The sequence below is a fragment of the Conger conger genome, chromosome 15, assembly GCF_963514075.1.
Source record: "Conger conger chromosome 15, fConCon1.1, whole genome shotgun sequence".
Classification (NCBI taxonomy): domain Eukaryota; kingdom Metazoa; phylum Chordata; class Actinopteri; order Anguilliformes; family Congridae; genus Conger; species Conger conger.
The window spans coordinates 1,239,906-1,264,188 of NC_083774.1; the positions used below are offsets into that span (position 1 = coordinate 1,239,906).

Genomic DNA, 24,283 nt, shown 5'->3' on the forward strand with positions numbered 1-24,283 from the left:
AACCTTCACCTTCATCCCTCTAACCCTCACCTTCATCCCTCTAACCTTCACCTTCATCCCTCTAACCTTCACCTTCATCCCCGTCCGTCTCTTCCCTGCTGTCTCCCCAAATTCTCTTCTGCCCGACACCCCCACATGCACCCCCAGATTCTGTTATTAAAAAAGTAACATTCATAAGATTCATTTGGATGCATTTATAGTGAGATTTGTATTTATGACCAAATTATTTTAACTGGTTTTATCATGAATAACAAACTGCAACTTTTTGTTTGTAAAGAGAGCTCTCAGACCATCGAGTAATGTCATGCTTGTGATTAATGTGCCATTGAGGTGATGATTTTCCATACGTGAAGGAGCAGTATAATGAAAAGTTAAATGACTGACAGTCAGAACTGACAGTCAGAACATGTAAACCAAAAGGGGAAATACTCTGAAACCTCTTAGAAGACGGCATATACAACTGGCCAAATTCTTCTTAATGCTTGAATTGTTCATTTCCATCTAAAAGCATGGCAAATGTTCCATTTGGAATTAAATCTAAATTTCTTTCTTTTAAGAACGATCTAAAAAGTGTTTCTATGATTCCAAGACTTACTATCTTATACTTATTTGAAATATTGTAATCCCACTGTAGTTGTATTTAATCTGTGCTTTTTGATGGAATGTGTTTTTAGCTCCAGTGAAATTAACATCTTTGGGCTCAGAGTGCTCCAGCATCACTGGACAGGGGAAATAATAACTCAAGCAGGCATAATAGGATCTTTTCCTGCTTAAAATCCGGAAGACAAACAAAAAAATCCCATTTTCTCATTTTCTCACCACGACTGAAATGAATCTGGACACCGTTTTTTTTTTCTGAGGGAAACCAAGAATTATGCAGTAATTGTTTTTATTGTAGTTAAACGTAATCACATCAGAATTTAAATCTACTCCTGTGTGTGTGTGTGTGTGTCTGTCTTTCTGTGTGTGTGTGTGTGTGTGTGTGTGTGTGTGAGTATGTTCAAAAGGGTGAGGAAATTACACATTTTATTGAATTTAATTCTGTCTGGTTTTATGTCCAAACAGTCTAATAGCCCAATTAAAAGAAAATGAAGTTTACCGAAAGGCTTGTTGTTGACATAACGTCACACGGTGTGTGTATTTGAGTACAAGGCATCTCTTCTGCTGCAACAATGTGTTTGTTTACCATTAACCTGTTGACAGCTATGTGTGTGTGTGTGCATGTATGTGTGTGTGTGTGTGTGTGTGTGTGTGTCTCACACGCTGTGCATTGAATTGTGGGAAATGGGCCCAGTGGAGAGGGAGAGGGGATGGGTCCGGTGGAGAGAGAGAGAGAGAGAGAGGGAGAGAGAGAGAGAGGGAGAGAGAGAGAGAGAGAGGGAGAGTGAGAGAGAGAGAGAGGGAGAGAGTGAGAGAGAGAGAGAGAGGGAGAGAGAGAGAGAGAGAGAGAGAGAGTGAGAGTGAGAGAGAGAGAGAGGGAGAGAGTGAGAGAGAGAGAGAGAGGGAGAGAGAGAGAGAGAGAGAGAGAGAGGGAGAGAGAGAGAGAGAGAGAGAGAGGAGAGCAGAGCAGAGCAGCGCAGCAGCTGTGGAGAGGAGAGGAGGAATGCTGTTCTTTCTCTTCTTTCTCTGTCGTTTGCTGCTGCGCCCTGCCCTCATGTTTGGATTGTAACAGAATCTCGAATGTTGGGCGACCCCCGGGGGGCGCAGAGCTGACCGGCACTCAGACCAGGTTTCTCTGAACCAATCACATTCCTGCTTATGACCTCACAAACCCACCTCCTGGTTCTCCCTGCACAAGATAGACAGACAGATAGATAGATACTTTATTCATCCCGAGGGAAATTTTAGGCATCCAGTAGCTTATACATACACACATATACACACATATCTCACACACATAAAGATCAAAATCACTCACAGAAAAGTAAGAAGTAAAGAGCATGTGAAGTGATTACAAAGGCCTAGTAGGGACTGGCCCTGTGATATACTGACCATGATAAGGTGCGATGGTAGATTGTGTGCAATGGTGGTAGTGCAAAAGTACAAAGTAAACGGTAAAAAGTAAACTCAACAGGGGTAAAAGTGAGGATTACAGTCCAGATTGTGTAGAGGGCTAATATAGCCTGTTAGGACAGTCAGACAGATATTGGATAGAGGATGGTAGACAAAGGTGATGTGGTGGAAGGAGCAGAAAGAGACTCATGCTGAAAAGTCCAATTCTCTCCTCTCGTTTTGTGTGATATTGTATAACTGAATGGCCCATGGAACAAAGGACCTTCTTAACCTGTCTGTTGAGCATGTCAGAGACAGGAGTCTGCTGCTGAAGATGCTCTTCTGTCTGTTAAGTGTGTTATATAGTGGGTGGCGGTCATTGTCCAGGATTGCCAGCATCCTGTTCAGTGTCCTTTTCTCTGCTGTTGATATTCTGCACTCCAGCTCCATTCCAACAAATCCTCCTCCTGACCCCCCCTGACCCCCCCTGACCCCCCCAGCCGTCTCTAAGGGCCCCGTTATCCCTGCAGCTGTTTTTGTTGGTGGCTTTTCGTTGTGTTTTGAGGTTGTGTTGAGGGCGGGAGAGCCCCCTCCCGGTGTTTTGGTTGCCGGGGGAATAGCAGGACTCGCCGCGGTGACCTCTGACCCCGCGGTGACCTCTGACCGCACACTCAACCTCTAGCTGACCGGCCACGGGGCTCCAGGGGACCACTCGCCGGAGAGGTCAAAGGTCACGGAGCATGGGCATTGCAGGTTGGGATTTCAGTAACATCACCATTTCTGCACTTTCTTAACCCAACGCCCTCCATGGTGTGCCTGTCGTGGCCTGTGTTGAGGGGGGAGGGGGGTGATGATCAGAGAGAGGAGGTGAAGACTGTGTCTGTCAGTGAGGAAGATGATGATGGTCGCTGTGGAGACAGCCAGGCTGGTCACCGGCTGACCTGTGTCTGATACATATTTCAGTGAACTGTACTTTAACTCTTCACACGCTGGCAAATATGTTTGACCAGCTGCTGCTGCAGGTCTCTGAAACCGCAAAAAACATTCCTGCTGTCTGTCTCAAGGGCGAAACTCTGTAAAATAATGACTGTATTATTTGTTCCGGCCGTCTTGCACTGACGATGAGCAGGGGTCAGAGGTCACTCACAGGCTTGCTGTGGGCAGAGCCACCGCTGTCACTCACACCGCTGTCGCTAGCCTGCTGTGTGGGAAGCTCTGTTCTGTACAGCTCCATTGTGTGTTGGACAGCACTGTCATGACATAGGACAGCACTGTCAGGACATAGGACAGCACTGTCACGACATAGGACAGCACTGTCACAACATACGACAGCACTGTCAGGACATAGGACAGCACTGTCACGACATATGACAGCACTGTCAGGACATAGGACAGCACTGTCACGACATAGGACAGCACTGTCATGACATAGGACAGTGCTTTCACGACATAGGTTGGCACTGTCATGACATAGGAGTGCTGCCCTCCCCCCTTTCCCCCAGCCCAGGACAGGAGGTCGCCAGTCTGCCTCCCAAATCAGGTCTCACTTTCTCCCTCAGCGCTGCCCTTCCCGTGCCCCCAGCCCCCAGCCCCCAGCCTCCCCCCCCTCACCCCCAAATTCCATTCAGCCCCCATTGTAGGGGGTCGCTCCCTTCCTCCCCCTGGGGGGCATGCCATCCTAATTTAATTAAATATTTTCTTAAAGGAGATCAAACAAGAAAGAGATTGACTGGTCGGGACTGGGTGGGTCGTTTCTGAACCCCCCCGAACAAACAGCCTTCAGTCCTGAGGGCAGCTGTGCGCGGGGAGGGTGGGAGCCCTCCTGACTCTGCGTCTGGGGCGGGGCGTCTCTGATAGACTGTGTTCATAACCTCCAGCCCAAGGGCTACGGGGCTGCTGCAGCATCTGTCCCTGAATCAGTGCAGCATCCCTGAATCAGCGCTTATGTTTATACACCCTTTACTTATGATCGCGGTTACTTCTGTTGCCTCACAGGAAGGAGGTTCTGGGTTTGAATCCCAGCAGGCCAGGTCCTCTCTGTGTGGAGTGTGAGTGTTCTGCCCGTGTCTGTGTGTGTTTACTCCGGTTTCCTCCCACGCTCAAACACACGCGTGTCAGGTTGGGTGTGCTCCTGCCGTTGCCCTTCACCCAGGCCCTGGTCTCAGAACTGGAGCTGGTCCCTGGGCGCTGCACTGCGGCTGCCCACTGCTCCTACGTAACTAGGATGGGTCAAATTCAGAGGACTAATTACCCCACAGTTTTAATAAAGCTTATCTTTTCTTGGGGTTAAGAGTGCTCTGTTTTAGGATTCAGTGTCCGTGTCTCACCTCCTTTCTGTTTCCAGGGAGGTGGCAGATCACTATCACCCCCATCTGTGTGATGTCAGCCCCAGTATCGCGCGCGGAGTGTGCGACAGGCTGTTCATTTTTATTATTATTTCATTATTGCCATTTGGCAGACGCTCTTATCCAGAGCGACGTACAGTTGATTAGACTAAGCAGGAGACAATCCTCCCCTGGAGCAATGCAGGGTTAAGGGCCTTGCTCAAGGGCCCAATGGCTGTGCGGATCTTATTGTGGCTGCACCGGGATTAGAACCACCGACCTTGCATGTCCCAGTCACCTGGGTGTTTCACAGATTTTCTTCAGGTGGATTCATCGTGTTTTGTATCTGCACTGGTGTCGACTCTCTCAGTCCTGCAGCACTGTGCAGTCTGTGACTCTCTATCCTGCAGCACTGTGCAGTCTGTGACTCTCTCTATCCTGCAGCACTGTGCAGTCTGTGACTCTCTATCCTGCAGCACTGTGCAGTCTGTGACTCTCTGCCCTGCAGCACTGTGCAGTCTGTGACTCTCTCTATCCTGCAGCACTGTGCAGTCTGTGACTCTCTATCCTGCAGCACTGTGCAGTCTGTGACTCTCTATCCTGCAGCACTGTGCAGTCTGTGACTCTCTCTATCCTGCAGCACTGTGCAGTCTGTGACTCTCTGCCCTGTGGCACTGTGCAGTCTGTGACTCTCTCTATCCTGCAGCACTGTGCAGTCTGTGACTCTCTATCCTGCAGCACTGTGCAGTCTGTGACTCTCTATCCTGCAGCACTGTGCAGTCTGTGACTCTCTCTATCCTGCAGCACTGTGCAGTCTGTGACTCTCTCTATCCTGCAGCACTGTGCAGTCTGTGACTCTCTCTATCCTGCAGCACTGTGCAGTCTGTGACTCTATCCTGCAGCACTGTGCAGTCTGTGACTCTCTATCCTGCAGCACTGTGCAGTCTGTGACTCTCTCTATCCTGCAGCAATGTGCAGTCTGTGACTCTCCCTATCCTGCAGCACTGTGCAGTCTGTGACTCTCTATCCTGCAGCACTGTGCAGTCTGTGACTCTCTATCCTGCAGCACTGTGCAGTCTGTGACTCTCTATCCTGCAGCACTGTGCAGTCTGTGACTCTCTCTATCCTGCAGCACTGTGCAGTCTGTGACTCTCTATCCTGCAGCACTGTGCAGTCTGTGACTCTCTCTATCCTGCAGCACTGTGCAGTCTGTGACTCTCTCTATCCTGCAGCACTGTGCAGTCTGTGACTCTCTCTATCCTGCAGCACTGTGCAGTCTGTGACTCTCTATCCTGCAGCACTGTGCAGTCTGTGACTCTCTATCCTGCAGCACTGTGCAGTCTGTGACTCTCTCTATCCTGCAGCACTGTGCAGTCTGTGACTCTCTCTATCCTGCAGCACTGTGCAGTCTGTGACTCTCTCTATCCTGCAGCACTGTGCAGTCTGTGACTCTATCCTGCAGCACTGTGCAGTCTGTGACTCTCTATCCTGCAGCACTGTGCAGTCTGTGACTCTCTCTATCCTGCAGCAATGTGCAGTCTGTGACTCTCCCTATCCTGCAGCACTGTGCAGTCTGTGACTCTCTATCCTGCAGCACTGTGCAGTCTGTGACTCTCTATCCTGCAGCACTGTGCAGTCTGTGACTCTCTATCCTGCAGCACTGTGCAGTCTGTGACTCTCTCTATCCTGCAGCACTGTGCAGTCTGTGACTCTCTATCCTGCAGCACTGTGCAGTCTGTGACTCTCTCTATCCTGCAGCACTGTGCAGTCTGTGACTCTCTCTATCCTGCAGCACTGTGCAGTCTGTGACTCTCTCTATCCTGCAGCACTGTGCAGTCTGTGACTCTCTATCCTGCAGCACTGTGCAGTCTGTGACTCTCTATCCTGCAGCACTGTGCAGTCTGTGACTCTCTCTATCCTGCAGCACTGTGCAGTCTGTGACTCTCTCTATCCTGCAGCACTGTGCAGTCTGTGACTCTCTCTATCCTGCAGCAATGTGCAGTCTGTGCATCAGAACCGGAGAAAATGCTGCTGTACAGTGTTTCAACACAATCCTCTTGTGTGCCAGCAGGGAAGGACATATATTATTAGCTACACTGTGTAAACATTTTATTGATTTGGGAATTAAAAATCAAGTGACCACTTCAGATTGGTTAATGGTCGCATCGTTGTTGAGGAGAGCTTTAAATCTGCCTTTTACAAGCCATCTTTCACTTTTTTCCTCTGATGCTGTGGCTTTCCCTGTTAATGTTAGATACTGTATAGTAGCCCTGTGTTGTAGACTGTGTGCTATAAACAGAAGGCTGTCTTTAATTTAAACATCAACTGAAAACCCTTCTCTGCAGAATGCCAGCCTGGAACTGAGATGTTGCCAAAACGCACAGATTCTCTTCCTGTGTCTGTTCTTTTGATTGTACTCAGTACTCACTGCCTTATTAGAAACCCGCCCTGAATGGAACCCCAAAACCAGCCCTGAGTGGATCCCCAAAACCAGCCCTGAGTGGATCCCCAAAACCAGCCCTGAGTGGATCCCCAAAACCAGCCCTGAGTGGATCCCCAAAACCAGCCCTGAGTGGATCCCCAAAACCAGCCCTGCGTGGATCCCCAAAACCAGCCCTGAGTGGAACCCCAAAACCAGCCCTGAGTGGAACCCCAAAACCAGCGCTGCGTGGATCCCCAAAACCAGCCCTGAATGGAACCCCAAAACCCGCCCTGAGTGGATCCCCAAAACCAGCCCTGTGGGTTGTGGATTCCTGCATGATTCAGGTACCGGGTCACCTTTGTGGGAAGAGAACGGGATGAGCAGCCTGCCGAGCTGCAGGGGGCGACACAGCAGGCCTGCAGACCGGGTGATAAAGAGCCATCATGAACACAGCTGTGACCCCCCCCCAGCGCTGTCAGCTGACCCCCCCCCCCCAGCGCTGTCAGCTGACCCCCCCCCCCCCATCAGGTGCTGTGACACCACTCTCTGGCCTGAGGGAACAGAGCCCCAGTCTTCCCCCCTAATGTCTGGGAATGCGCCTGAATGGGGCCTAATCACAGTCATGTTCCTGAGTCAGGAGGAGCTCGGCCTCTTCACAGCTCAGTCAGTCTCTGCTCTGGGGGGGGGGTCATCACTGCCATCATCACCTTCATCATCATCATCATCATCATCATCGTGGAGCTGTGTGTGCTCAGGAGGAGCACGGCCTCTTCACAGCTCAGTCAGTCTCTGCTCTGGGGGGGGGGTCATCACTGCCATCATCACCTTCATCATCCTCATCATCATCGTGGAGCTGTGTGTGCTCAGGAGGAGCACGGCCTCTTCACAGCTCAGTCAGTCTCTGCTCTGGGGGGGGGGTCATCACTGCCATCATCACCTTCATCATCATCATCATCATCATCATCATCATCGTGGAGCTGTGTGTGCTCAGGAGGAGCACGGCCTCTTCACAGCTCAGTCAGTCTCTGCTCTGGGGGGGGGTCATCACTGCCATCATCACCTTCATCATCATCATCATCATCATCATCGTGGAGCTGTGTGTGCTGGGATTTTGCAGGTGGTTCACCCTGGCAAGCGCACAGTTTAACAATTAGGAAAAGGGCTTGTCAGGGCTTCTAACTGTGCTGTGATTGGCTGCCATGCAAGGCCCCGACCAGCTCGTCAGGAGCATTTGGGGGTTAGGTGTTTTGCTCAGGGACGCTTCGACACAGCCCGGGCGGGGGATCGAACCGGCAGCCCTCCGACTGCCAGACGACTGCTCTTACTGCCTGAGCCGGCTGTGATTGGCTGTGATTGGCTGTGCTTTGCTGAGGTGGCTGCGATTGGTTGTGCTTTGCGTGCGGGCAGCAGAGATGGATAAATCCCACAGTTTGAAATGAAAATTGAGAAACAGCACAGTGCTCAGGGCTCTCTGTGGGGCTCTGTCCCTGTGGAACAGCCGGTCTGCTGAGGCTAAACAGGCTCTCCATGAAGCACGACAGAAAATATGTGTGTAAACAGAGGACTAAATACTATCTGTGCCATCTGGACTCAACAACACACAACTCTATCATAATACAAATATAATATAATACATACATGCACACTGTGTGCATCATAATTCATTGGACAGTGACACATTTGTTGTTATTTTGGTTCTGGACTCTAGCACTTTGAGTTTGAAAGGCAATGACAACGAGGTTGAAGTGCAGACTGTCAGCTTTAATTTGAAGGTATTTTCATCCATATTGGATGGACCGTTTAGAAATGACAGCACCTTTGGTACATGGTTCTCCCATTTTGATGTACTAAATGCCAAATGCCAAATGTCTGCATTTATATAGCGCCCTTATCCAAAGCGCTGTACCATTGATGCTGCTCATTCACCCATTCATACACACACTCACACACATATGCACACACTGCCAGTGATTGGCTGCCATGCAAGGCACCAACCAGCTCGTCAGGAGCAATTGGAGGTTAGGTGTCTTGCTCAGGGACACTTATAGGTGTCTTGCTCAGGGACACATATCCAGGGCGGGATAGAACCGGCAACCCTCCGACTGCCAGATATCTGCTCTTACCCCTGAGCCAATGAGACGTCTGCTCTTACTGCCTGAGCCAATGAGACAACTGCTCTTACCGCCTGAGGCAATGAGACAACTGCTCTAACCGCCTGAGCGAATGAGACGACCGCTCTTACCGCCTGAGCCAATGACACGACTGCTCTTACCCCCTGAGCCAATGAGACGACTGCTCTTACCCCCTGAGCCAATGAGACGACCACTCTTATCGCCTGAGCCAATGAGACGACCGCTCTTACCACCGAGTTGATGTCGCCCCAGTATTTGTTGAATTGGCTTCACAGATGTTTTGTTCAGCAGTGAACGCAGGAGGGAGCTGCTGCTGTGTTTGGAGGTTGTTGTCGGGGTGTGACAACAGGAGGAGCAGTGTTGCTGCAGATCGGTCAGCGTGAATGTCATGTGATGTCTTCCTCTGACCCGCGTCTGTGTGAGTCTGTGTGACCTGTGAACTGCCAAGTTAGAAGAAGTGACGGCAGCCATCTTGTGCTTCGGATGGAGCTCAGCCTGCAGCGGTTGGGAGTGTGAGGAGGGTTGGAGTGTGAGCAGGGAAAATGGGAATTTTTGCCCCTCTCTCCCAGAAGCCTCTGGGGCTCCATCCCTGGAACACAATTCCCACTTTCAGTCCTGTTCTTCCACAGCCCAGTCATTTTCTCTTTCTTCAATAAAAATAACTGGATTTTTGGGGTAATATTTTTAGGCAAGTTATTAAGAGAAGACTTCCTTTTCCTTTTGTTGAAAAAGTTTTTGCGTGCTTTTGTTCCTTCGGAGACGCTTGGCCGTTATAAAATGTGGCTCATGGTTTAATGAGCAGTAAACTCCGCCGCATCCCATAATAAAACATGGCAATAATGACGTCTCCGGGGATAATGCTGACTTTATCCCCCGTGACCTTGCCCCCCCCCCCCCCCCCCCCCCCACTGTCTGAAAAGAACACGGCAGCCACCCCACTTCCTGTGCTCCCGGTGCGGGGGAGCGGGTTTTCCCAAACGGCACGCTCGGAATATCTACCAATTCATCCCCTTTCGCCGCCGGCACAAACTCGGGCGAGAAATCCATTCTCCACGCGGCTTCCCGACTTCCTCCAGCATACAGGAAGAGGGGGGGTCCAGGGAAAGAGGAAACGGGGGGGGGGGGTTGGGGTGCCTGGGGCTGGGGGGGGGGGGGTGTAACTGGAGCTCTGACAGGCCTCAGAGGGGCTCTACTGACCCCCCCCCCTCTCCGCCTCACCTGTGTAACGCGCTCCCTTCTCTCTGTGCTGTCTGGCTCGGTCTGCCCTGCCGCTGGACACAACCACCACAGCCCCAGCCAGTGTCCACATCCCAGAGTGCAACCTGCCAGCTGTCTGACTGACGTGCTACAGTTAGTTCGTATTCAAAATTTCATGTGTCAAACGACATAAAACTAGGATACTTTTATTGGTCAATCTTATGACCCTAACATAACATTTAACAATAAAAGTATGACCATTTTATATCTGTGGTTTTATATCGATATATTTGTATTTGACATCCGCTGACATCATCTGTTACGCTGCATGTTGTGACAGTGTTATGTCCAGCCTTATGATGAGGGGGTTCAAGTAAAGTACCTTTAACTGTAGTTTCAGCCACGATCAAACCCAGTGCTGTGGGTGTCTGTGCTGTGGGGGTGTCTGTGCTGTGAGTGTCTCTGTGCTGTGGGTGTCTCTGTGCTGTGGGTGTCCTGTGCTGTGGGTGTCCTCTGTGCTGTGAGTGTCCTGTGCTGTGGGTGTCTGTGCTGTGAGTGTCTGTGCTGTGGAGTGTCCTGTGCTGTGAGTGTCTGTGCTGTGAGTGTCCTCTGTGCTGTGAGTGTCTCTGTGCTGTGAGTGTCTCCTGTGCTGTGAGTGTCTGTGCTGTGAGTGTCTTGTGCTGTGAGTGTCTCTGTGCTGTGAGTGTCTGTGCTGTGGGTGTCTGTGCTGTGGGTGTCTGTGCTGTGAGTGTCTGTGCTGTGAGTGTCTCTGTGCTGTGGATGTCTGTGCTGTGGGTGTCTGTGCTGTGGGTGTCCTGTGCTGTGAGTGTCCTGTGCTGTGAGTGTCTCTGTGCTGTGGATGTCTCTGTGCTGTAGAGTGTCTCTGTGCTGTGGGTGTCTCTGTGCTGTGGGTGTTCTCTGTGCTGTGGGTGTCTCTGTGCTGTGAGGGTGTCTGTGATCTCTATAAGGACAGGCCTGGAAGCTCACAGTGAGATGATCTTCACTCTGTACGGAGCGCTGGGGGGAGCGGATTCAAGGGGGAAGCGTGGGGCTGTGGGCTGGGGTGGGGGGCAGACGCACGCTGTGATGAAGAGGCAGTGAAAGAGGAGGGGGGGTCAGGCGCAGTGCGGGGGTCGGAGGTCAGACTCCACACCGCTCCTCCGGGCGATCTTATCGATCTGTCTGACGTCTGAGTGCCGCAGGGCGCGTGGGGTCTCCATCACGGAGTGAAACCAAGCCGCAGTGCTTTGTGGGATACGGGCTGTTTGTGAGGCTGCTTTGGGGCCGAATGTCCAGGGTTTTCCTGACCAACTATTCCTTAACGATTCTCTTAATCTCTTAAGTTCTCCCAGGAGTCCTTTGGGAATGGACGCTGACAGGGCCCAGTTTTAGAGTGCCAGGTTTGTTCGATCATACGGCCAGCGGAGGGGGAGGAGGATCGCTGAGGCATGGGGTTTTGGGCAGGAGGTGTTTGGCGGGGGCTTTGATGGGGCTTGGGCTGGGGGGAGGGCTGAGAGGATGCTCAGTGACTCAGAGTCTCAGTGACTCAGTGACTCAGTGTCTCAGAGTCTCAGAGTCTCAGAGTCTCAGAGTCTCAGTGACTCAGTGACTCAGTGTCTCAGTGGCTCAGTGACTCAGAGTCTCAGTGACTCAGTGTCTCAGAGTCTCAGTGTCTCAGTGTCTCAGTGGCTCAGTGACTCAGAGTCTCAGTGACTCAGTGACTCAGTGACTCATGACTCAGTGTCTCAGAGTCTCAGAGTCTCAGAGTCTCAGTGACTCAGTGTCTCAGAGTCTCAGTGACTCAGTGACTCAGAGTCTCAGTGACTCAGAGTCTCAGTGTGTCAGTGGCTCAGTGTGTCAGTGCTCAGTGACTCAGTGTCTCAGTGGCTCAGTGACTCAGAGCCTCAGTGGCTCAGTGTCTCAGTGGCTCGGTGGCTGGGCTGAGAGGACGCTCAGTGGCTCGGTGGCTGGGCTGAGAGGACGCTCAGTGGCTCGGGGGCTGGGCTGAGAGGACGCTCAGTGGCTCAGTGTCTGCAGTGGCTCGGTGGCTGGGCTGAGAGCACGCTCAGTGCTCGGGGGCTGAGAGGACGCTCAGTGGCTCAGTGGCTCAGTGTCTCAGTGGCTCGGTGGCTGGGCTGAGAGCACGCTCAGTGGCTCGGTGGCTGGGCTGAGAGGGCGCTCAGTGGCTCGGTGGCTGGGCTGAGAGCACGCTCAGTGGCTCGGGGGCAGAGAGGACGCTCAGTGGCTCGGTGGCTGGGCTGAGAGGGCTCTCAGTGGCTCGGGGGCAGAGGTCAGGGACAAAGACCCCACTGAGGCCTGCTGCTCTCACTCAGCGTCCTGCCTCCGATATTTTATTAAATTACCTCTAATCTCTCAATTACACTCACATGGGCTGCAGTAAATAGCGCTATAGACAGCGCAGTCCCCATAACGGGGCTCTGTTATCGCCCTGACGCGTCCCGTGCTCTGCACACAGGCCTTCGCCCAAATTTAGCCGCTTTTATGCAACCAGGCGATGCGCGGGTCGGAGAGAGGGGCGCAGAGTTAACACTGAGGAATGCGTGGTCTGTGCCAAGTCCGATTCCCATTGGGAATGTGCTGGGAATACTTGGGAATGCCTTGGGAATGCGTTGAGCAACAGAGGCCTGTGTCTGGAATCCTCCGATCGCAGGTAACTCTGGGGCAGCACCACTTGGGTCCGTCACACGTTCATCACATTTAGCACGTTTAGCACGTTTATCATATTTAGCACGTTGAGCACATTTAGCACATTAGCACATGGAGTACGTTTATCACATTTACCGCGTTTAAATGGTAAATGGTAAAAGTCTGCATTATATAGCGCCTTTATGCAAGGTGCTGTACAATTGTTGCTTCTCATTCATCTATTCATACACACACTCAGTCACACAGCAACGGCGATTGGCTGCTATGCACGGCACCAACCAGCTCATCAGGAGCATTTAGGGGTTAGGTGTCTTGCTCAGGGACACTTCAACACCCAGGGCGGGATTGAACTGGCAATCCTCCGACTGCCAGACAACTGCTCTTACCACCTGAGCCAATGTCGCCCACATTTAGCACATGTAGCACGTTTAGCACGTTTAGCACACACTCTGATCCAGAGCAGCTCACAGACATGTTCCTTCCGAGCCACAGGGCTTCTGCTTTTCTCTGAAAATATCCCTCCATGTTACAGCACGAAATGTCACACCCTATTAATGCGGGGGCAACATTAGCTCAGAAGGTAAGAGTGGAGAGTGTGAGGGAGAGAGAGGGGGAGAGAGAGACAGGGGGAGAGAGGGAGGAGGGGAGGGAGAGAGAGTATGAGGGAAAGAGAGGGGGAGAGAGAGACAGGGGGAGAGAGAGGAGGGGAGAGAGAGAGGAGGGTAGGGAGAGAGGGGGGAGAGAGAGAGGAGGGGAGGGAGAGAGAGGGGGGGAGAGAGAGAGGAGGGGAGGGAGAGAGGGGGGAGGGAGAGAGAGGGGGGACGAGAGAGAGGAGGGGAGGGAGAGAGAGGGGGAGAGAGAGACAGGGGGAGAGAGAGGAGGGGAGGGAGAGAGAGGGGGAGAGAGAGGAGGGGAGGGAGAGAGTGTGGAGGGAGAGAGAGGGGGAGGTAAGAGTGGAGAGGAAATGGGGGCTGACATGTTGACTCAGGAGAACGTCCCCCTGGGACCCCCTCTCTGGGCTGGGCCCTGAGCCCCTCTGCGCTCCCACTGGGGGGGGGGGGGGGGGGGGGGGGGGGGGGGGTGTTTAGCTCATGCAGGGCAGGTCCAGGCCCTCGGGGGTGCCTCACAGTGCTAACGTGTGCTCAAGACGGCGAACGTTTGCAGCAAACAGTACTGTTGAATGATTTTAAATGAACATTCCATTTGGTTCCCCACTAAATGCCTGTTTAATGCAATGGGTGCGACTTAGGTCTAACAATGCCAGGCTGCTGAATCATTGCTACAACTAAGCACAAATATTCAATTGATTAAAGTATATTATAATGGCCAAATAATTGTCTGTATATTTTTGGATCATTGTCCTGCTGCATGGTTTTGATGCGTTTGCTTGGATCTGAAAGGACAAGCTGCTTCTGTGTACTTTGGCATTCATCCTGCTGCTGCCATCAGCAAGGACATCATCAATGAACACAAGTGAACAAATTCCAGTTGCAGCCATACATGACCAAAACACCTCAACCACCATCGTTCTCAGATGAGCATCGTCTGGATCGTGGGCCGTTCCTTTTCCTGTCACTCTGGTACAGTCTCATCTGCCCAGGACGTTTCTGCAACCTGGCCCTTCTATTCTTGTGGCTTGCCAGGGGTTTGCATCTTGTGGTGGACCCTCTGAGGTTGTGCTGGCGTGGTCTTCTCTTGAGGGTCGTCTTTGACACATCTGGGCCTACATCCTGGATCTGTTGAACAGCTACAAAAGGAATTTTCCTTCACCATTTGATTCTTCTGTCATCCACTGCCCTGGCCTTCCACAGTGCCGCCCCGGTCGTGTGCTGTATCTCATTACCAGGGCTTCCACAGCACAGTCTCAGGAACATCGAGAGTCTGAGTTCTGTTACAGAGGCGTCCGCCTAACCGTGTTTGATAGGACGATATGTGCCCCCCATCCCTGTCTCTCTCTCTCTCTCTCTCTCTCTCTCTGTCTCATTCAGTCTCTCTGGGTCTTAACAATCATACCAATCTCTGTGTTTCTCTTCCTTTCTCTCTCTCCCTCTCTCCCTCCCTCCCTCTCTCACTCTCTCTCTCTCTTTCTCACTCACTCTCTCTGTCTAATTCACTCTCTCTGGGTCTTAACAATCAAACCAATATCTGTGTTTCTCTTCCTTTCGCTCTCTCCCTCTCCCTCTCTCTCTCTCTCTCTCTCTCTCTCTCTCTCTCTCTCTCTCTCTGTGTTTCATAAGATCACAAAGGAACTCTTTTCAGCCCCACTGTACTCGGGGGGGGGGGGGGGGGTGCAGATTGCTTCCAGGTGAGCCGGCTTTGGGAGAAAAGAACTCCGCGGAACGCAGGAGCTGGCTTCATGGTCAGGATGGTGGGACCAGAATTCCCAAAAAACTCCACAGGTTTTTCTGTGTGCTGGGATTTGGAGGGATGAAGGCCTGGTCGTTGTGGTTTGATTACAGTCACAGTCAAAGGGGGGGGGGGGGTTTGCATGCATGGGAAAATGCGGGAGAGTGTGGCGTTCCAAACAAACTTCAAACGGCCACCATGATGCCACATCCCCCCCCACCAACCCCCCAGGAGAAAATACAGTGTTCTCATCCTGCTGGGAGAATTTGTGACTCATCCACTTTCTCTCTCTGTCCCTCCCTCTCCTTTTCCTCTTTCTCTCTCTGTCTCTCCTCTCTCTCTCCTTCTCTCCTCTCTCTCTCGGTCTCTCTCTTACACTGATTGAGTTTGTGATTCAGATTTTAATTAATTTAGTTAAATACTGGCGTCTGTGCAGCATGATATGTGGGGGGGGGGGGGGGGGGGCTCTTTGCCAGGTTGGCGATGATGGTCTTTTAAAATGATTTAATTACAGCAGTACTCATGAATTGGCTGAGATGGATTAACTGGGTTTTGTCATCAAGGCTTATCTCCTGCCAGTGTATCAATAAAGGTTTGTAAATAACACACGACTAATCTCTCTCTCTCTCTCTCTCTCTCTCTCTCTCTCTCTCTCACACACACACACACACACACACACACGCACACCTCATAATCATACACACACACACACACACACCACACTATCACACACACAATCACACACACACACACACACACACACACACACACACACTCTCTCTCTTGTCTTTGTTCTCCAGATGTTGTTGGCTGGACGCTCTGTCAGATGGAGTAACAGGTCACCAGGTTGTGTTGCTGGGTTCAGCAGGTGAGAGATCTGGTCATGGCTGGGTTCAGCAGGTGAGAGATCTGGGCATGAGCTGGCTTTGAACCTTTCTCTCCATCTCTCACTTTCTCTCTCTCTCTCTGTCTCTCTCCAGCAGCTCTCACTCTTTCCATAGTGACCGTGCTTTGGGCTGATCCCAGATCAGGGGTACAGGACTGAACTCTGTGGTGCACATGGTGCTGATCCCAGATCAGGGGTGCAGGAGTGAACTCTGTGGTGCACATGGTGCTGATCCCAGATCAGGGGTGCAGGAGTGAACTCTGTGGTGCACATGGTGCTGATCCCAGATCAGGGGTGCAGGAGTGAACTCTGTGGTGCACATGGTGCTGATCCCAGATCAGGGGTACAGGACTGAACTCTGTGGTGCACATGGTGCTGATCCCAGATCAGGGGTGCAGGAGTGAACTCTGTGGTGCACATGGTGCTGATCCCAGATCAGGGGTGCAGGAGTGAACTCTGTGGTGCACATGGTGCTGATCCCAGATCAGGGGTGCAGGAGTGAACTCTGTGGTGCACATGGTGCTGATCCCAGATCAGGGGTGCAGGAGTGAACTCTGTGGTGCACATGGTGCTGATCCCAGATCAGGGGTGCAGGAGTGAACTCTGTGGTGCACATGGTGCTGATCCCAGATCAGGGGTACAGGAGTGAACTCTGTGGTGCACATGGTGCTGATCCCAGATCAGGGGTGCAGGAGTGAACTCTGTGGTGCACATGGTGCTGATCCCAGATCAGGGGTGCAGGACTGAACTCTGTGGTGCACATGGTGCTGATCCCAGATCAGGGGTGCAGGACTGAACTCTGTGGTGCACATGGTGCTGATCCCAGATCAGGGGTGCAGGAGTGAACTCTGTGGTGCACATGGCTGATCCCAGATCAGGGGTGCAGGACTGAACTCTGTGGTGCACATGGTGCTGATCCCAGATCAGGGGTGCAGGAGTGAACTCTGTGGTGCACATGGTGCTGATCCCAGATCAGGGGTACAGGAGTGAACTCTGTGGTGCACATGGTGCTGATTCAGAGGCTTGAGTTATGGCATAAAACATGTGTAAAAGCCATTGATGTGATTGAAACAGATGTATTTTTGATGACTGCATAGCATCATTGATTTAATCTACTGTATCTTGCCCACCTGTAGACTCACACATACCCACATACATTCACACACACACACACACACACACACACACACACACACACACTCACACTCGCATGCACACACACACCACACAATCACATGCGCACACCACAGGCACACACACAGAGCACACTTTAACCTGCTCTTAATCTGACCCCCCGTCGCCCCCGTCTCAGGGCAGTGGAGAGAATGTGTTCCCCCGGGGAGTACCCACAATGCCCCTGGCTCCCGCACCGGTTTGATGCAGGTTCAGGTTTCAGGAGGAGATAAGATCAGCGTGTTCACGTCACAGCTCCAAACAGGCTTCAGTCACACTGCTCAGGGTCAGAGGTCACACTTCCTGCCGATCAGCTCTGTTTATCCGCCCCCCCCGTCCCATGCGCTGGGCTGGGGCTCGTCTAGACGTGGGTTTTTGAGACGTCTATTTGTGCTGTTTTTATTCACGCTTCACGCATGCCGCCCCCACTCCCCCCCTCGCCTGCAGGAAGTGCCCGGTACACTGAGGGGCCAGTCTCACAGCACACACAGGTGGGGCGAGAGGTTGCCGTGGTGATGTGGGCAGGGTTCTGTGTTCTTTTTGGCTGATGCCCTGGAAGGGGGGGGGGGGGGGGGGGGGGGTAGTACCTGTACCCTCTTAGGATGCCCTGGTTACCAGTCCACAGATGCTACTACTCTGCTTTCTGAAAGATGTTTACAAATAAAATGTAGTAATATAAAAGTTGAAAAAAAAGATCCTGTTTCAAACACTCCCCCCCCCCCCCCCCAAATGCACCCAACCTACACCCCAAAAACAGACCCACTGACACCCCAAAACCACCCCCACCGACACAGAAAAACAGACACACCTATACTATAGAACCACACCCACCTACACCTCAAAACCAGACACATCTACCCAAGTCAGGTAGCCTTAATGGCAGTTTAAATATTTTGCTTTGCACTGAACAGGCTTTCAGTCAAAAGCTCTCTGTTAAGATGTGATCCTTTGGCGACCTCTTGTGGTGGAACTCTGACATTGGATAAACAGAATTGGTTTTTTAGATTTTAAGATTTCTTTGTATTATTTTGATTTATTTTTCTTCATAGTTTTAAACATTCCAGAGGTCATATGGATACATATCATTATTAAACATAAATAGTCAAGCAATGGTCCTGTCCCGCCTGGACTATTGCAATTCTCTGCTGGCTGGCCTTCCAGCATCTGCCATCAGACCCCTACAACTGATCCAGAATGCTGCAGCCCATCTGCTATTCAATGTTCCCAGACATTCACATGTCACCCCCCTGCTCAGCAACCTCCACTGGCTGCCTGTTATGGCTCGCATCAAATTTAAAACTTTGGTGCTCACATACTAGGCAGTTAAGGGATCAGTCCCTGTATATATGCAATCACTAATCAAGACCTATACACCAGCAAGAACCCTCCGTTCTGCCACTTTGTGCCGTCTGGCGCCTCCCCCTCGCCACACCTGCACTTCACGCTCATGACTGCTGTCTGTCCTGGCCCCACGGTGGTGGAATGACCTCCCGGTGGATGTCAGAACGGCAGAGTCTCTGACCTCCTTCAAGCGCAGACTGAAGACTCATCTCTTCAGGCTGCACCTTTCCCTCCCTAACTCACCAGCATGATTAACCTTGTGTATGCCATATATTATAATGGCACTTATCTATAGTTATATATAGATATTCACATATTGTTTGAGATATTGTATTGTTGAACTTATAGCTGTTTTTTATATTTGCACATAAAATACTATTTTAGCCCAAATCCTGTCAAAATTAATATTATTGCTGCTGAACAACCACACGTCCAAGATTTAAATGAGTCGATACATTCAATCAAAATTCTGTATTCAATGTCTTTTTGAGTACATCAGACAATATAAAATGACATGAATGGATTTACAAAATAAATGTCATCTTCATATTCTAGAATCTAATCTTCATATAAAATGTGAGCGCAGCCCAGAAGGGAGCCGTGCTGCTGGTCCCCGTTCAAGCTCCGCCCCAGGGCATCATGGGAGGAGTGGTGGGGCGAGGCGGAGCTGTTGGGTTCGGTTCGAGCTCCGCCCCAGGGGATCATGGGAGGAGTGGCGGGGCGAGGCGGAGCTGCTGGGTTCGGTCCGCTGGAGGATGTCCTGCTCGCACACACGATGTGTGAGTGACCAGCAGGTAGCGTCTCCCACACAGAAGTGCCTCTGGCAGGCGGCACACTTTAAGCAGTCCAGGTGGTACACCTTATCCCTGACCCGCATCGTCAACTCCAACGCCCGGATCCTCCACTCACAGCCCGTCCTGTCCAAACAGCCCACACACACACACACACACACAGACAGACACACACACACACACACACCCCACACACACACCCACACACACACTCTCACACACACACTCACACACACCCCCCCCCCACATATACACACACACACACCCCACATACACACTCTCACACACACACACACACACACACACACACATACACACACACCCCCCACATATACACACAGACACCCCACATATACACACACGCCCCCCACACACACACACCGCACACATACACCCCACACACATACACACACACACACACACTCTCACACACACACACACACACACACACGCACACACACACACACACACATACACACACACACACACGCCCCACACACACACACACACATACACACACACCCCACACATACACACACACACACCCCCCCCCACACACACACACACCCCACACACTCACACACACCCCACATACACACACACACACACCCCACACACATACACACCCCACACACACACACCCCACACACACAGACACACACACCCCACACACACACACAGGGCTACATGAATTACACCCACCCCACAGGGCACATTTATTACTGAACCGGATCAAGTGTGTTATGATAAGCATGAAAACAGCTGTGTATTACACACCTTTTCCATAGACAATCACACCAGGCAAACTAGCAGTGCACTTGTTATGGTAGGTGTACCATGTAAATCCAGTTGTTTTTATAAAACTAAAAGATTTTAATTGAATCTGCTGCTGGTCAGAAAAAGGAAAATCTTGGAATGTCATCAACTATTGAGAGGAAGAGCTTGGAAACCAGCGAGTGAGTGATAAAAAGTATTTTATTTTAAGTTCGCATATTCATATTTTGCATGAAAATGTAGTCAATCAGTGTTGATATTCGGCACATGCTAATCTCCTGTGTGGCATGTAGAACCAGCCAAATGAACTAGTAAACTGGTAAAGTTGGGGCCGAACGCAGTAAACTCGTGAAGTTGGAGCCGTTTGGTGTGATGTTTCTGTAATTATTACTCATGAGAAAGAAGCAGACGCTATATAAACCGTCTGTCAGAGGATAAGTAAGTACGGTAGCGTAGCCTTTCTCAGGATCCACAGGCGATGCTATTCACGCTGTGTGCTGAAGGCGTTCAGACGCTGAACACTGCTGTTCTTCTGCAGCTCTACTGTCGTCTACAGCGTCTCAGTCATCCAGCGACAGAGGCCATATGTGTTATTATTCTTGCTTGTTACACGATTCACGCGCGTTTGGTGAGGCTCCATGCGCTGCGTGTGTCCTTTCTTCACGTTGTTTCAGAGATCTGTCTGGCTGGTTGGGGGGGCGGTAGATCAGTGCTGTCCAGTAGATCACGGCCCTCACTGGTGTTCTGCCTTCACTGTCCGTAGTTACCTGTGGACTGAACCGTGTGCTGTCGATAAAAACTGGAGACAGCTTTCCGCTTCCTTTGGGAGCTACTCCATAGTGCGAGAAGCCAATTTGGTGAGGTGGCCATTTTGGGTGAGGTGGCCGTGTTTGGGGGTTTTGGCATGAGAGCATGTGCACTGGATCCCTAAATGGGAAAGAATGAACGAACTTCTATCTTCTCCTGTGCGGCTCAGAAAAAAATGGGCCCTTTGAGAGTAACTAGTTCACCATGAAGACATTTTTTAATTTGAAAGTCCCGTCCAAAATAGTATACATTTGCCAGGTAATGCCTCAATACCTCTGGCAACTACTGGAGTTTGCAAGCTTCTGAACATTACTTAAGATAACATGACAACAAGAACAGACCATTCAGCCTAGCTATGCTTGCCCTTTTCTACCACTAAAGTGTACCTAAGGCTTAGTTTAACTCAAAGCGAAATAGTATCTTGCACCGTATCAAGCCTGATCTTGAAAACCCTGTTTCTACCTCCACGACATGTCCTGGCAAGCCATTGCACAGTGACCACTCTCTTTGTTAAAAAATACTTCCTCATGTCTGTCAAAAGCAACAGCTTTACTACACAATAGGCACTGCTACAATTACGTTAACGTGGCTAACGTTAGCTAGCTAGCTTGCCAACGTGGCTACTGTTGTAGTCACCGGCTGGTTAAATTCAGTGATTTTTGTTATTTTCCACGGTTAGCATGCTACAGCTAACCTTCAACTAAGAGACGTTTTCCATGGACCGAAGTACTTTTCCCATTGGTCGAGGGATGTTTTCCTTCAACCGACAGCCGTTTTCCATGTCGTCTGAGGTGCATGAACTGACGGTCGTTATCCTGAGATGTTGTATGAGGGCCACCGTACCCATGACCAGGGAAATGGGCTTCAAAAAGAAATCCTGGGCTGTGTCCGAAATGGTTCAGTGTTCACTAATCACTAATCCCTAATTAGTGAATGTCCAAATAGTGCGCTATATAGTTTACTAAATAAACAGTGAATTCGGACAGCAGACGTCGTCTTTTGCAATCGAACAGCGCCATCACGTAGGCGACGCGCTGCTGCATAGAGCCACAAGACCCTTCACAAAGATATCATATCGTAAACCTAATTTCTCTTTTGCAATGTCCAATATTTTATTTTTTTAAACATGAAACTTCATGACATTGGCTTATTTTATGTGGGGAATATAAAATAACACATTTTCACTTAATAAACATCTAGAACACATCCCCCCTACACATTTATATCCGAGTATTGAACAGAACACGGTTTTAGAAGAATACTGTTGGCGCTTTTCGTCGGTAGACTGGATGTAACCTACTCGTTTGCTACAAATAACGTTAATGTCAACTATTGTCAAAAAGAAATTATAGCGTTTTAGCTAGCTAAACAGCGCCACTTACTGGGCGAACAGGGTTTTGGATTATTGAAGAATGAATACAGTATATTCGGTTATATTAGGGTAGTTATTAGTACGTTATTATAATGCTCAATGGAAACGTATTTTTCTCCTCAACGTGGCAAAACCAAGAAGAGCAGTTCTTTAATTTAAATTGCTACTGGACCGCGCCATCGTCTCTCACAGCTTAAACTGACAGTGAAAACATGTTTGTGTGTAATAAAGTTAGGTAAAATGTTGGTCGCAAAGCATTGTGGTTCGTATCCACCTTTCTAATGACCACGGTTGTTCACTATATTTTATGGTGCGGTGTGGGCTATTTCTAGTGCCCCTCAAAATGTGAGTACATTTTTATTTTTTATTCGGACACTAGAACAAGATGGCTGACGGCCAATCTAGTTTACTAGTTAGTGAAAAGAGCCATTTCGGACACAGCCCCGGCTTTGGCCGCTCGGTTGTGAATAATAATACTGAAAAAAAGCGCTGCTCCGCCCCGGACGTAAAAACACTTTCACCGGAGAGTTCACGCTCCCCCGAGCGCGCGCAGGCCAGAGGCGAGGCGAGGCGAGTCAAAGATGGCGGCGAGGAAAGCGGCATGATACCGAAGCGAGAGATTACACACGAAGTAAGAAGTCAAGTCTAGGCAGTGAAAATGAATGAGGTGACACAACATCATGTTTATTTGTAGAAACTAATTTATACATTCCAGCATTCTTCCAAAGCAGGACGTTGGGTTTAAAAAAATATATATAATAAAAGAAAAAGAGAAAAAAAAACTCATCGGGAGCATGGCTGCACGCAGTAACCAGGTAAAACAACTTGACTTCGTCGTAACAGTTAACGTTAGCTAGTCAGTTCGTATTGCAGGATGCAATGAGATGATGCATTGCAATCCATGTGTGTTTAAAATAATGTGAATGGCTTCACAAGGTTAGTAAACTGTCGAAATGTATTGGTACCGTGAAGTACGGTGGTGTCATACTGGATGTGCTAGAATTGCAGGTTCGTTTTCTGTGAAGCACGGGAATCCCATTTTCTCCAATGAAACGGAAGTATGGAAGGACAGGGCCGGGCCGCCTTGTTCATTCATATATGACCAGCTAACTATTTGTGGGTTACCTAGTCCTAAATCCCACGGGCAGTGCAATTTGTCCATTTCAGAAGACTTCCACATTCCAAAAATATCCCAACAGGTGTCCTTTCCCCTACACCGGCAGTTTACGTGAATTTAATTCCAGTACTACCATCGAGTCCGGCCCACCTGCTCCTACAGTCGGCCTTTATATCCGAGTGCAGTTCTTCATCACCCGATGCGGACGGAGCGCAAAATGTATGGGAGTTGACTTTTGCGGTGGAGGAGATGAACAGCTGAATTCATGAAATTAAAATTTTAATAACGTTACATCATGAGCAAATCCTTCAGTTTGAATTGCATGAACATTGCAACAGCAGGTGAAATCGTCCACATGCAATACCAGTGGGCCTGTTTGCTGGTTGGGGCGGTTTGGCGTTGGAAGTCGAGACCCATTCAAACGCAGAGTGGAAGTACTAGCTAAGTTAGTAGATTCAGATGATGGCCCATATGCATGGCTAGCTGCACAGCCAACGTTACCTTTAGTAGTTTAACCAGTTTAATGTTACTTTATTTGTAGCTAGCTAACTAGCTAGCTAGTGCTAACTGCCAAGAAACAACCATATTGACTGTTGCACTCCGCCGTTGATTTAATTTAATGCGGCTGTTAACTGGCGATCCTAGTTACTGTTGTATTTAACTGTTGTAGCTAGCTAGCTACCTAGCTAATGCATATTTTGGGCCTGTTTAATGTTGGAGGAAGCATTTTGGTGTTCGCTTGCTAGTTAAATTTGCGTTACTGCCTTACTTGAGCCTGCTCGTGCTTGCTAACTAGCAATTTAATTTCTGTCATTCGTGTTAAGCTGAAGTGCTAGAAATATTGTAGCTAAGCATCAACTTTATTCTCAACAGTTGTCATTACCTAGCTAATGTTACACGGGCTAGCACGCTACTTGCACGAACGATTGCTGACGATAGCTT

General features: G+C 50.1%; 1 protein-coding gene across 1 annotated transcript in view; it reads left to right on the plus strand.

Annotated features, from left to right (window-relative positions):
* The first annotated feature begins 22,575 nt into the window (after positions 1–22,575).
* Positions 22,576–24,283, plus strand: part of usp10 (ubiquitin specific peptidase 10) — a 30,560-nt gene continuing 28,852 nt past the window's right edge. The window contains 1 exon segment of the mRNA XM_061221302.1: positions 22,576–22,855. Within this exon segment, the coding sequence (XP_061077286.1) occupies positions 22,610–22,855 (246 nt within the window). The 5' untranslated portion in view covers positions 22,576–22,609.